The sequence below is a fragment of the Saccharomycopsis crataegensis genome (assembly GCF_037102585.1).
Source record: "Saccharomycopsis crataegensis DNA, jcf7180000000073, whole genome shotgun sequence".
NCBI lineage: Eukaryota > Fungi > Ascomycota > Saccharomycetes > Ascoideales > Saccharomycopsidaceae > Saccharomycopsis > Saccharomycopsis crataegensis.
Window position 1 is genome coordinate 187798 of NW_027043820.1, and position 14241 is coordinate 202038.

Sequence of the window (14241 nt, forward strand, 5' to 3'; positions counted from 1 at the left end):
TCTTTTTTTCTTTTTTTAATGGGATAGAGTTTGTAAATAGAGGGGGGGGTTTCCTTCTATGTTTTATTTACCGCTAGTTTATTTTTTATCTTGCATTATCCAGTATTTGTGTGGATAAGATATCGTGTATTATATATTATATATTAATTTTCCAATTGTAGGAATGATAATAGTGAAATTAATGGTCCAATTGTAGTAATACTAATGACCCATGGATTAGTGATTGATTGGATTGAGATGGGAAAAAAAAAGATGTTGAAGGCGATCACTAATCAAATGTCAATGATTTAAATTTCATGTTCTTATATGACGTTCTTATTATTGTAACTACCCACTAATTCATGATCAATCAATCAATCAAAAAAACAAAGGAAAAAATGCCATTGGTTCTTGATGATCTCCCCACAGAAATCCTTCTCAAGATTTTTCGCCATGTTTCCAATCTCCAATCCCTCGCACATTGTCGGATCGCCACAATAGACCGTATCACCATCCAATGCATCGACCATTATCTCTTCGAGAATGTCAATTTCTACTACTGTTTACCAATAACTCCAAACTCATCCATCGACAATGATCACCAACTTTATAATTTCGACGACGGCATCAACGTGGTGGTGGAGAAGGACCAACCGTCGGTGAATTTACAGTACTCCGAGATCGATAAGTTCCAGGAAATCTCGAAATTCTTTCACACTGTAACAATTCGAAGCTCGTGGTTCTACAATGATATGAGCCGTGAATATATTTTCAATCTTGAGGAGTGCCAACTGAATTGGACGAGGTTTGTAAAGTTTGTGAATTGTTTATCGTCGATGACAACGTTGATCACCGATATAGAGAGCTTATCGTGCGATAGTAGTTCGTTACACAGTTTGAGTTTATACCGATATAAAGGAAACATCGTTGAGAATTTCCCCAGGCTCGGGGAGCTCCAGCATTTATCGGTGGATTTACGGTATGATATGGTGGAGATCCTTCGAGCAACCACTCTGAAGGGCCAAATATCATTCCCGAAATTACAAAGTCTTACAATCCTTCGAGGCCTAGAGGAATTCGATGGTAGGTTTTGGGGCCCCATCGCCCCGAATTTGCTGGAGGTCAAGGTAAATCTTGGACAATCCTCCACGCTTCGCAACTTGAACGGCCATGAGCTTGGGAGTTTGAAACGGTTGGAATTGGAAACTTATCAGGAATTCGACAACGTCTTGGGGAAATTCACCAAGCTTGAAGAATTGAAAGTCACCCAACAAGGAGAAGGAGGGGGCATTTGGGATCTTGAAAAAGCCCGGAAAAGTTTAAACAAGGCGGAGTTCTCGTTCTCGAATATCACGGTGATGGAAAACTTGCACGGACTTACAACGTTACAACAGCTTATTTTAAACACCAACAAGATTGGGAAAATTCAAGGGTTAGAAGATTTGGTGAACTTGAAGGTTTTGAATTTGTCCAATAATTGTATCAAGAAGATCGAGAATCTTTCATCGCTTAAAAACTTACGGGTGTTGAATTTGCGAGGTAACATGATCACCAAGATGGAAAACTTGGACCAGTTGAGGAGTCTCGTGGAGTTGGATCTCAATCGTAACCAGATAAAGAAAATAGAGAATATTGGCCGATTATCAAAGTTGGAGGTCCTTAGAATATTCAACACCACCAAAACCAAGCTGGAGATCCGTGATCTAAGGATGTCCAATCATGATAAATTATGGATAATCATCAGTTTTTGTATTGTTTTGTTGTGTGTGGTTCTTCAAATAATAAAACAGACACCATAAATGAGTTCACACTGTTATGAGGATACAATATATTATTTAAATCAACCATCAATCAATAAAGGGTAAAAAAAATAAGGCCCTTGAGAAGTAAAAATTATTGACCTTCTGTAAGCTTGGATAAAATATTTAAAGCACATTCCAACAACCTCTGACACAGGTTATTTATTCTTTGAGAATTAGAAAAGCTCTTAACCGAAATCATGCCAACGCCAATGTATATATATATATATATATAAACCTTAATTGTTAAGAAAAGATCCCACCGAATTTTATTTATATGTCCAAAAAAAAAAAAAAAAGGAGAAACAAAATTATCCAACCCCTGGACAGACTTCTTTCCATCTGATATAGTGAAGTACTTCGATGGAACACAAAGAATTGACCAATCTTTTCTTATTTTGCATTGGTTAATCACCACCAAAGATTTCTCCCTGATGTTTTGCCGATTATATTAGATATACATACATGAACATACAGAGCTCAAAAATGAAATGGAAAAATGCTGCAACGATGAATTTAGAATCATCAGGCAAAAAAGAAAAAAATAAGACACAAGAATGGATGTTCCTCAGGACTGCGAACTAAAAGGTACAAGCGGGAGAATAAGTTACCAGAATACTTCATAAGTCAGCAATTACACCAGTTTTGTTAGGGAGTTGGCAAAGAAAATGCGTGGTGTCTCCCCCTCCCTCCCAGCGTGTCCTACAGGTGTACAGCGGTGAATGATGAGAAACTGACTGACTATCTAACAACCACCCAACTTGATTTATACTGTTTTGGTGGACGACAGCGGAGCTTGCTGAGACACTGCCAACCCACCCTGTTTCAGTCTTATTGAAGTAGTGATAAATTGGATTCTCTGTAGGTCTAGAGTCGCGCGATCGTGGTTTTTAGGGTGTGTTTGAGTATATCTGTAGTAGTAGTAATAGTGGTAGTAGTCAGGGTGTACTGTCGACATACATTTTACGTGTTGCTCTCTGCTCAGCCAGTCATCAAGTAACCCTCAAACGGTTTCCATATGTGGAGAACGGATTTTGCTTCTCATGGAAATGGTGCGAGAAGATAGACAAAGTACCAGGTGCCAAAGACCCGTAAAGGTAAACCATTGGTAGTTTTGGGTGCATCTGATGATCACATTGTGGTATTTCTCATGTAAAAACTACACTTTGGTGGAGTCTCAAGAAATTCCTCTGCGAATTTCCATTTTTTTCGATAGTTCACAGCCTGTATATTGTATTGGTTTCGCTTAGGTCTTTTAGAACGGAACGTGATAGTTAATGTATATTAAAGTAGAATGAAATAAAAGAGTAGGTGAAATAAACCCTATTTATAGGCGGGAAAAGGAAATGGGACAACAAGATGAAAAGAGTGAAAAGGTAAATAAAGATATCGGAGATAAGAAATAATAGAGAGAAAAAGAATGGTGGAATAATAGAATGGAGTTAATAAGAAGAGAAAAAAGTAGATCAGTACGTAGATCATTACATATATGTATACTATGTATAATAAAGGGTAGTGAAGAAGGCAAAGGAATAACTTGATCAGACAAAGAGCAGCAGCATACAACACCAAATACCAGATACTCAAAGGTCGCGTCCTTGTAAACCGATCACCAAAAATTTCATTTGCAAATCCAACCACGTCACCGATTTGGGCAAGCTTGGATCAAAGCAGTCAAGATCAACATTAGAAAATTCTTGCTTTCTATAGATGGAGCTGTTTTCCAATTCATGCTTGATCTGGTAAAACTCTTCAATAATGCATAGGCTGAAGGTAACTTGTAGACTACATTTGTTAATGATACTTGGATTCCAAGACAAACTCACTTTTTTGTTCTCAAATAATCCCCAACACCAGCCAGACCAATAGTTTTGTAAAATAAGAGGAAAGACTAGGAAAAGTCGCCAGTACCATCTATTGGAAAGCCAAATTCCAGGGAAACCTTGCAAGATACGATACGGTACTTCCTAAGAAAGAAAGAAAGAAAGAACGAAAAAACAAAGGGAAAGTGGAGCATTAGACTTGTAACCAAATCTCATTGTTTTATCAGATCCAAAAAAAAGCCGTTGACAACGCAATTGGCCTTGGTATTCGACTCCCTCCAAAAAAAGGGAATAACTTAGCCAGATGGTAACAGTCACCAATACCACACAGGAACAACCAAAGTTAGCGTCAACAAAAAAAAAAAAAAAAATACCTCTTCCAAGTGGGAATATTTCAGAGATCACGTAACACTATAATCCTTCCTCTACGGGCCACACCCTGACAAACCGCAACAGAAACTTCATTGCACGTGATATAACCAACCCCCCCCTCTGTCTGATCTCATCCAGCCTTGTGGCGCTACCTGGCGGTGGGTCAAACTGTTGATCACTAATAATACGATGGGTGGTTGGGGAATCCAATATATAAGGGGACCAATGGTTAGCGTTCTTCGGGGGGCATGGGATATGCATTTGGTGGTCTATCATATCATTATTACTTTCCTACCAAGTTCACTTCACTACCAACAAAACGATGAAATTCTTTGCCCAGACCACCACCATCACCCTTCTTGTCACCTCTTTTTTCCTCGAGTCTAACTCTTTGCCTATTGCCCTGAAAGAACTATCTAAAAGAGACCCAACACTTTCTGAAAGTGACCTTGAAAAAGAAGGCCTAAATAAAATCTCCGGTACAAAAACAAAGAGTGAAGAAGAAAAAGAATCTGCGACCCTCCAGAGTAACACCGCCCAAGTTAGTGTATCGGTAGTTTCTGCTGAAGATAATCCTGCTAGTGGTATTAAACCAGCGAGTGCTGTGGTGGAGAACAGCTCAGATGATGATTCCCTGAGTGGTGCTATCAAAGCCAACTATAAATCGAAGTTCACTGAGCATCTTGACGATGATGAAGAAACCACCACCACCACTTCTGGTACTTCGTCTTCCGGTGCCAGCAAAGAGTCAGCCGCTGCCTCCAGTGGGGTGATCACCAAAGCCCAATCGATTTTGAAGTCTGGGAAAACCAAATTGGCTGCTGGGGTTGCCATTGGTGGCGGGATTATCGCTGGGTCAGCGGTTCTCGGGTCTGAATTGGTAGATGGTTCTGATTCTTCTTCTTCCAACGCTACGATGTCTGAGTTAAAAGAATCTGCTTCAAACTCCACCAGTGCGGCTACTGGTACCGCAACCGTCGACATTAGTTCCTAGATTAATTATTCTTGTTTCACTTCCTTTTTTACTTTTCCTTTTCCTTTTCCTTATTTTAAATAGATCTATTAATATAGACAGATGCACAATTATCCTCTACTGCCTAATCATTAATAGTGTAATTGCTGCGTATATTTGTGGCTATATACGTTTTTCCTTTTTTTTTTTTTTTTATTTATTAATTATTAGGATAATTTCTTCAAGCCTTCTTCCACAACTCTGACCTTATCTTCGGCAGTTTGGGGTTTATCGGTTCTGGTGCCGACTCTAATATCGCTTTGGATTCTCAACACCCCATCTTCTTTGTGTAACACTTCGTGAAGTGATCCAATGAGGTCCATGACTTCGGTCCATGGACCCTCGATGGTGGTTCCGGCAGAATGAAGGGTGGACTTCAATGGGGATTTACGAATCACCAGCTCAACTTTGGTGACGTACTTGGACACTGAAGGAGAAGCGGTCCCAATCTATAATAAGATAATCGGGGTTAGTTGGTTGGCCATTGACTTGGCTTGATCAAAAACAAAAACAAAAACAAAAATAAAAACAAAGAAAGAGAAAGAAAGAAAAAAAAAGGCGAGAGGAACAATGTGTGGATAGATTGATACTCACTGGGATCAAGCAAACGTCGGCAATACACTTGATGGCAACCATTGGCGATAGTGATTTATTCTAGAGAAATGTTCTACAATAAAGAGAGAGAGAGAGAGAGAGAGAAAGAGAAAGAGAAATTGGCTGACGGTTTTTCGTTGGGAAAAAACATACCGGGTGCATTCACCCCATTAACCCCCACTATTTGACCGTGTCATCACGTGTAACACCCTGTGGTGACCACCGGTGGTCAGTTTCTTCTTGTGGTCGTTATGATCATTATCATTATCCTCGTTAGAATGGGGGGTTTGTTCAGGGGGGAGCACTGCTAGTATTAGCAGATGTCTCATCAACCATTACGAAAGAGCACACGCTTTCTAGCGTATCTCCTGGCCAGTGGGTCGGTCGGTCCTGTGTGTTTTGGCATCCAACGGTGCAAAAGGGTGCCAATATATATCATCGGAAACCACACAACGCACACTGTTTATTATGATTATCATCCACTTGCGTTTTCTACTGTTGGTGAGTAGCCTGCTAGGGTCACTGCTACTGGTGGTGGTGGTAGTGCTGGTTTTCCCAACCCCATTTTGAGAAGTCAGTAGCCATTTATGTGGGGGGTTGTTTACGATCGCTGGGATACGCCAATTGGGGTGACAACAGATCCCAATTGTACTTATTTTAGTTCTCATCATTATCAGACTTTTGCTAGTATTATTATACTGTTGTTATATGTGTGTGTTGATATTTTGTTATACGAAGAATTCCATTATAGAGGGTCAATGTAAGATAATAATATGCGATAAGCGAACGAACACCATCAATGAGAGTAGATACTACCACCATTTATTCCCCATCATGGTATTCCCAGAAGACTGCTATCGACAGTTCCACAGAAGATTAACCGATATTCCAAGAACACCAACTGCAAAACAACAACAATCCTTGTCGATATATTCTTTGGTATCAACAAAAAAAAAAAATTAGCCGAAGTTTTTTTTTTTTTTTTTTTTTTTGTTCCAAGAGTTGTGACACCACAATCGAATCACTTATCATCGTCGTCTCCCACCGCTTCATCCAACGTTTATCTTCCCATCCTTCCATCCAGCACCACTCTTTCCAATAGTACTGGTAATACCATTTGTTATTGACAACCACAGTATGAAACGTTCTAGAAGATCTTCCCTGGTCAACAGCGACCCAAATAATAATAACAACAACAACAACCTGTCATCCACTCTTTCGATGAACCCGTATCGTTTGATGAAAACGATGGCTAAATCATTGTTTTCTTGGAACAACAAAATGCAAGCAGTGGTGGACCATGCTCTTTCATCGGATGAAGTGATCGAAGGGTTGTTTGGCAGTATTGAAGATAGCGATTTGTACGATGATTTCGATCAACAGTTCCAACATGACGACATTGATAACAACAATAACAACTCTTCTAGCCTGACAATCTCATCAATAGACAGTGACAACAGTGACGCCGAAAGCAGTTATGACAAATCAGCATGCCAACTTCCTCGACACTCATCGTTGCAATTCAAACAGTGGAACGCCACCACCGCGATGGCCCACGAAATGGCAAAAAAACCTGACAACAACACCCCGTTTGCCGATGGCGAGAAGTTATGGGAACAAAGAAGACGGCTATGGTTACAAGGAGCCGTTCATGTTAATCCTAAATCTACCCAGAATCATCACCGATCCATCACCAATCCAATCGATATCACCAACAATCCTCCCAAACTTCTGGTCACCGATTTATCGATCTCATCATCAAGTAATAACCTGCTCCCCACCACCCCTGTGAACTCCAGTTTGACTGCCAAAGTGATCCCTCCAAGTTTTGAAGGGAAAACTAACGGGAGAACATTATCGACAGAAACTGCCACCACCACCGTCCCTAAACCAAAAAAAATCGAGCGACTCCTTTCCAAAAGAGAAATCAAAAGAATTATCAAACAACGGTGTAAACTCACCAGCTTGGCCAACAATGGGGTGACCAATGACAATTATCCCGTGGTATATACAAACTTGGTACTACAAAAGAGAAAGCTCCGAAAAAATAAGGCCATGAATTTGGGAGATTTATTGGAGGTGTTATATGATGACTGGCAAGAAACCGAGGCTTCAGGTTATAGAGCTGATTATGGCTCTACTAGGTTTTCCAAAGCAGTTTATGGGAGATTTTGAGTTATTTCTTTCTTTCTTTTTCTTTTTTTTTTTTTTTTTTTTTGGTACAGGTGGTGGGAATTTCTTTGGTGATTTGTATCAATGAGTTGATTATGATAGTTTAGAAGGTATGCCTGGTATGATCTAAAGGCTTTCTGTGTTGTATATACATTTTTGTATATAATGGAGGGGGGGGGGAGTGTTCATTATATTTTTATTATTTCTATCATTATTTTTATTATTATTATTTCTACTTTTATTTTTATCATTCTTATTATTATCATTTGTTTATTCAGCTTTTTCAGTTATCTTGTTCAGTTATCTCTTTCAGTTATCTTTTTAAATTGTCTTTATCTTTTCCGCTATTTTAATTGTTAATTTCAGCTTAATAGTTAGCACTGTGGCTACTAAATCCTTTATTTATTCAGTTCCATCTATTATTCACATTATCTCTTAGGTTTTCAATAATATTGTGATTATATTCATATGATCCAACGTCTATTCAACTTTACTATAATACCCAATGTTAATGTTACCCCCGTAAAACAAAAACAAAAACAAAAACAAAAACTAAAAACAAACAACAACAACAACAAAATATTCATCAATGAAGTAATCCTCACTTCAGCCTATTTTCAATCAAACTTCGTTTTGTCATTTCAAGGATTCGAATCCTCTGATCAATCTTTTCCGCAAAAAATTGGATATTGGCAATCTTTTGACTGATCTTATCATTCTTGTTCTTGATTGATCGTACCACCAACTTTGAATTATCCTCATTCATTCGATACTTCCCAGTTTCCTTCAACCCAGCCGCCAGCAGCAGCATCACCTCTCTATTTTTATTCCCTGCAAGATCATTGCTATTAATTGCGAAATTGGCATTGATGAAATTCCTAAACCCCAATAACTTGCTATGAAATTTGGCGAATTCTTTATCCACAAGCCTGGAATATTGAAGTTTCAAAATCCGTTCGTTTCGATGGACTTGTTTGATCTTCACCAATGATTCGTTTTCCATCAGCGAATAATCGTCGGCGTCATTATTGTTGTCAGCGGTGGTTCCATCGCCATTATAAGTATTATTATTGTTATTTTTATTATTTTTATTATTTTTATTTTTATTTTTATTTTTATTATTGTTCGCACCTCCATTGCCAATCTTTTGACGAGATTCTCCATGGTTATCATTGAGAAATACCACCAGCTTCAAATTGGCACCGATGGTTCGTAGCAGTTGATCCGATTGATGTTTGATGGCTCTGTAATTGTTGATGATATCGGCATTCTGTGGGGGTCTAGACGGGGATTGATGTTGTGGGGTCAGTTGGTTTGGAGGGTTATTAGTATTAATGAAGTCGAAATAAGTGGGCTGGTTGGGCATTGTAAGAGAAGTATGAAAACTTGATAGATATTAATAATAATGGTTGATGGTGATGGAAATTATTGTGATTATTTACCTTTTTTATTTTTTTTTTTTTTTTCTTTTTTTTTTTTTTTTTTCGTTCTTCTTATTCTGTTTATTATTTTCGCTGCCCCATTTTTCTACTTTTCATCAACAATTGTTAGCAAAAAATATCTATTGATGATTATTATCTAGCTATCGATTACTTTTTGTCGCCATATATATATATATATATATATTTGATGGCATGTGGTACACCGATCTACAATAATATTGAACCTCAATGGATCTCGCTTGACGAGCCATCATTACGATCGATATTCAACAAGATAAAACCTACAACTCACTAGATACTATCAATCAAATTCAAAGTCCTTCTCCAGACACTAACGATCAAGTATTCTAATAATAGTCCTTCTCAGGCAATTACCATTGACCTCAATGGTAAAATCACTTGAAAAAAAATAATATAATATAGAATGCTGTTGTGCAATACAAAAAATTGCAAACGAAGAGTTCCAAAAAATAGACAACAGCCATTGCAAGAAAAGACAGACCCCGGATGACCCTGGTAAAAGGCAAGGGTCATGTACGATTAAGAGACTGATCTTCTGGCTGGTGAAGAAAGGAAAAGAAAAGAAGAAGGGAACTGAAGACAAACAGGAATTTTTTTTTTCCGCCGGTATTTATATCGCGGTGGATGACCGGGTGACCCGTGTAATTTTCTGTCTCTCTTTATTATCGTTGTCTTTCTGGCTCTTTATTTTATGTAAATAAAGTCTGCCACTTCTGTTTTGGATATCGTCTACACCCACCAATAATATGAATTTGAAATATATATTCTTTTCTCATTATATAATATGACTTATGCCAACAATAAACAGTAATTTTTCTTTGTGTTATATATTAGTTATGAATAGTAAAAATAATCATCACCTTATGGACTCGCCGTTTAATCCAAAGAAGAAGCACCAGTAATAATATCAACCAATTCGTTGGTAATGACAGCTTGTCTGGTTCTGTTATAAAGAATGGAGTATTTGTTGATCATTTCACCAGCGTTCTTGGAAGCGTTATCCATAGCGTTTCTTCTGGCAGAAATTTCAGCAGCGTGACCTTCGGCCATGGCAACCAAAAGAGAGTTGGCCAAAGAGAATTCAGACATGGCAACTGGGACGTTGGAGTCTTCGTCCAATTCGTAAGCACTCAAACCCTTGGATTGCTTGATGGTTTCTTCGTTGTACAAGTTCTTAGCGGTTGGGGCAAAAGAAACGGAGGAGACGAACTTGTTGTACAAGATTTCAACGCTGTCGTACTTCTTTTGGGCTTGCAATTTCAAGATTTCATCGGCAATCAAAGAGGCTTCGACGAAAGTTGGGGCAGCCTTACCGGTACCGTTGAAGGCCAAGACAATGGATTCAGAGTTGGATCTTTGGACTTGGGCCTTGATCTTGTCACCGACAACCACAACGTCGGCAGTTGGCTTTTCAGCCAAGATCTTCTTGGTGGCCTTACCGATTTGTGAGTGGATAGAACCACACAAACCTTTGTCAGAAGAAACGGCAATGATCAAAGACTTTGGTTCGGCTGGTTGTTCGACCTTGGCAGATTCAGCGTGGGTGTAAACTTCGCTGTCGGCTTCGTCGTAAACTCTGGAAAGGGCCATGGCCTTTTGAGCTCTACCTAAACGAGTAGAAGCAACAATCTTCATGGTCTTGGTGATCTTTTCAATGTTCTTAATAGACTTCAAACGCATTTCAATTTCACGCAAGGTAGCATAGTTTCTATTAATGGTTAGTACGTGTTTCGCAAGGGGAGGATGGTCGATCTTCTTTTCAAGGTGTGGTTCAAAGACGTATATGTAAATAGATGAATAGCAATAGAGTAAACGTTGGCCTTCTTAGTCATTTTCATCATATAATTGAAACTGCCTTCATAGTTTTCCCCAAAATAAACACTTGTTCCCCCTTCAAATAAATTTTCAAAAATATCCCCCAAACATCGAAAAATAGAAACAAAAAAAATAAAATAAAATATGAGATAACATTACACAATAAACAATAATCCAAAATCACAATACCCAGTCGATATATCAAAAATCTTTTCATCATTTTGTGATGATGTCTTCTTCTTCTTCATTTCACACCACCCTTGATGACAACAAATTTCCAGAACGTGTATCGCGAACATACCTTGATTGCATACCCACGGTACGGGCAGCATTGACACCGGCTCTGGCAAACATGATTGATTTGTGTTGATGCTAGACTAAGTCTTTTCCAAGAAACCTTTTGGCTGGCGGTCTTACAATAGTGTAGTCAAGGTCGAATATCATCAATTTTAGGGTGAATTTTCGCAAAACGGCCGGGAAACCACCACCACTCGCAGCGCCCACCAATGAAAACCCAAAGAAAACGGCCCGGGCGCCCCACCCCCTGGATACGGAAGCGTGACATCCGCAACGGCTGCTGAATTACGAGGGTACGGATATCGTGACAGCAGCCCCCTCGGAATGGCCCGACCTTTTTTCCCCCATTTTACATCCACACACACACACATACGGTGATGATGAGGTGGCGGTCTAGATGATGCAACATTATAAGATATCACTACAAGTCCCTCCATCATCATGAACAGGTTCGGCTTTGGTACTAATAACACTCCCGCAAACAACGGGGCGGCTCCCAAAGGGTTCTCGTCCCCTACAAGTGGCCGCATTGCTCCTCCTTCATCTGGCCAGGCCCAAACATTGTTTGTCGCCAACTCTCCTAACAACCAGATCGCCCTCAGCGGCTGTGTTGCCACCAACAACTTCCCTAGCGGCTCGTTGGTGATCATCGATGACACTTTCGTGGTGACTACTGTGCAATCCCGAGAGTTGAGTCCTGGCCAACTAGGGCTCAATGGGTCGCAAAGATCGTGGATGCAATTCTCACTTAATCAATCGATCCAGGTCCAACCTTACAGAGTTAATGCCGGCAATATCTTATCGTCCGTCAATATGGAAATCAACTTCAGAAATAAAAATAAAGGAACTCTCATCAAGGACCCATTTGACCAAGACGACGTCCAGAAACACTTTATTTCGGTGTTCAACGATCAAGTGTTGCAGCCAACTCAACAACTCTTGTTCGATTACAAGTCGTTGATCTTTGAATGTTACATCAAATCCATCCAAGTGATGAACATGACCGATATGGAATCCGGACAGCAAGTCAACAATTTCATGAGCTCAATCAGTGCCAAAGGGATCCTTAACCAGAAAACCTCGATCAATTTCTTTTCGAACCAGCAACCGCAAGTGCCATTCAAGGCCTCGGCCACCAGAATGAGACCCGACGCTATCATTAGACCAGATTTCAAGTTCGAAGATATGGGAGTCGGGGGTTTGGATAATGAATTTTCCCAAATTTTCAGAAGAGCGTTTGCTTCAAGAATTTTCCCTCCAGGATTAATTGATAAATTAGGGATCAATCACGTCAAAGGTTTATTATTATATGGTCCCCCAGGTACCGGTAAAACCCTTATTGCCAGAAAAATCGGGAAATTATTGAACGGGTCAGCCGAACCAAAGATCGTCAATGGTCCAGAAATCTTGTCGAAATACGTTGGGAGTTCCGAAGAAAACATTAGAAACTTGTTTAAAGATGCTGAGGCCGAATACAAACAAAAGCAAGAGAACTCGTCGTTACACATCATTATCTTTGATGAATTGGATTCGGTATTCAAACAAAGAGGGTCTCGTGGTGACGGTACTGGGGTCGGTGATAACGTGGTCAACCAATTGTTGGCCAAGATGGATGGGGTTGAACAATTGAACAATATCTTGATCATTGGTATGACCAACAGAATCGATTTGATCGATAATGCGTTGTTGAGACCAGGTAGATTTGAAGTGCAAGTGGAAATTAAATTGCCAGATGAAAAAGGTCGTAGACAAATTTTCGATATCCATGCTAAAAAAATGAAAGATAATGAGTTGTTGGGCAATGATATTGATTTTGATAAGTTAGCAGCGTTGACCAAGAATTTTTCAGGGGCAGAAATCGAGGGGTTGGTGAAATCCGCAGCGTCGTTTGCCATTAATAAATCCATCAAAGTGGGGACCGTGGCTAACGTTGATATAAAGAAAGTTTCGGCAATGAAGGTGTCAATGAATGATTTCCTTATGGCCCTCGAAGAAGTCAAGCCGGCATTCGGGGTGAGTGAAGATGATTTGAAGGACACTTTCAACGGAGGGATCATTCCATATTCGAACCAGATCAACTCAATTATTAAAACTGGTCAAACTTTTATCAACAGAATCCAAGATCCCAATGGTAACACCAACTTGCTTAGCATTTTGATCCATGGTCCTAGTGGTTCCGGTAAGACCGCTTTGGCGTCTTCCATTGCCCTTAATTCCCAATTCCCATTCATCAGAATGATTTCTTCGGCACAAATTGTCGGGATGTCTGAATCTGCCAAGATCACTTATATTGATAATGCATTCCGTGACGCTTACAAATCGCCGCTCAACATTTTGGTGATTGATCAAATTGAAAGTTTGATCGAGTATGTGCCGATCGGTCCACGTTTCTCCAACAACATTTTACAAGTCCTTAAGACATTGATCACGAAGACCCCACCAAAGAATCGTAAATTATTGATCTTTGTCACCACTTCTTCGCATTCTCTTGTCAAGAACTTGGATCTCTTGGGTAGTTTTGACAATGACCTTGCGGTGCCTAACTTGACCAACATCAATGATGTCTCCAATGTGTTGAGATACCTTAATTACGGTAAGGATGATAGAGAACGTGAGTATGTTGTCAATAAGATTGGCAAGTACCTTGCAGACACTCCTTTGAACATCGGGATCAAGAAGGTGTTGAGTGATATCGAGACCTCCAAGTATACCGATGACCCATTGAATGAGTTGGCGGAATTAATTGTCAGTAATAATAACAGATATTAGATGATAAAAGAGCCATTTTGTTTCACACTATTGTTTGTTTTTAATTGAATATACATATATATATACATCTTTGGGATTCAGTAAGTGTAGAAAAATACCACCCGTTGCATCGGTGCACGATGGAAAATGCAAAATAAAAATATATT

At 39.4% G+C, this 14241-nt stretch overlaps 7 protein-coding genes across 7 annotated transcripts; 4 read left to right on the forward strand and 3 right to left on the reverse strand. All coding sequences in view use genetic code 12, as the record gives it.

The window, feature by feature from the left end:
- Positions 1–341: 341 nt before the first annotated feature.
- DASC09_009470 (leucine-rich repeat domain-containing protein) lies at positions 342–1778 on the forward strand (the record flags this gene model as incomplete). The annotated part of the gene is made up of 1 exon (XM_064994550.1): positions 342–1778. The coding sequence occupies one exon, from the start codon at positions 342–344 to the stop codon at positions 1776–1778; it is 1437 nt and encodes a 478-aa protein (XP_064850622.1).
- Positions 1779–4295: 2517 nt separating this feature from the next.
- DASC09_009480 (uncharacterized protein) lies at positions 4296–4967 on the forward strand (the record flags this gene model as incomplete). Its single annotated transcript, XM_064994551.1, has 1 exon — positions 4296–4967. One exon carries the CDS (start codon positions 4296–4298, stop codon positions 4965–4967), a length of 672 nt encoding a protein of 223 aa, XP_064850623.1.
- A 185-nt stretch (positions 4968–5152) lies between these two features.
- ECM15 (Ecm15p) lies at positions 5153–5621 on the reverse strand (the record flags this gene model as incomplete). Its single annotated transcript, XM_064994552.1, has 2 exons — positions 5153–5434; positions 5580–5621. The coding sequence occupies 2 exons, from the start codon at positions 5619–5621 to the stop codon at positions 5153–5155; spliced, it is 324 nt and encodes a 107-aa protein (XP_064850624.1).
- Positions 5622–6716: 1095 nt separating this feature from the next.
- GAG1 (Gag1p) lies at positions 6717–7754 on the forward strand (the record flags this gene model as incomplete). Its single annotated transcript, XM_064994553.1, has 1 exon — positions 6717–7754. One exon carries the CDS (start codon positions 6717–6719, stop codon positions 7752–7754), a length of 1038 nt encoding a protein of 345 aa, XP_064850625.1.
- Positions 7755–8352: 598 nt separating this feature from the next.
- On the reverse strand, positions 8353–9117 carry DASC09_009510 (uncharacterized protein; the record flags this gene model as incomplete). The annotated part of the gene is made up of 1 exon (XM_064994554.1): positions 8353–9117. The coding sequence occupies one exon, from the start codon at positions 9115–9117 to the stop codon at positions 8353–8355; it is 765 nt and encodes a 254-aa protein (XP_064850626.1).
- Positions 9118–10090: 973 nt separating this feature from the next.
- Positions 10091–11383, reverse strand: ATP3 (F1F0 ATP synthase subunit gamma; the record flags this gene model as incomplete). Its single annotated transcript, XM_064994555.1, has 2 exons — positions 10091–10922; positions 11331–11383. 2 exons carry the CDS (start codon positions 11381–11383, stop codon positions 10091–10093), a joined length of 885 nt encoding a protein of 294 aa, XP_064850627.1.
- A 384-nt stretch (positions 11384–11767) lies between these two features.
- SEC18 (AAA family ATPase SEC18) lies at positions 11768–14095 on the forward strand (the record flags this gene model as incomplete). Its single annotated transcript, XM_064994556.1, has 1 exon — positions 11768–14095. The coding sequence occupies one exon, from the start codon at positions 11768–11770 to the stop codon at positions 14093–14095; it is 2328 nt and encodes a 775-aa protein (XP_064850628.1).
- Between the last annotated feature and the right edge of the window lie 146 nt (positions 14096–14241).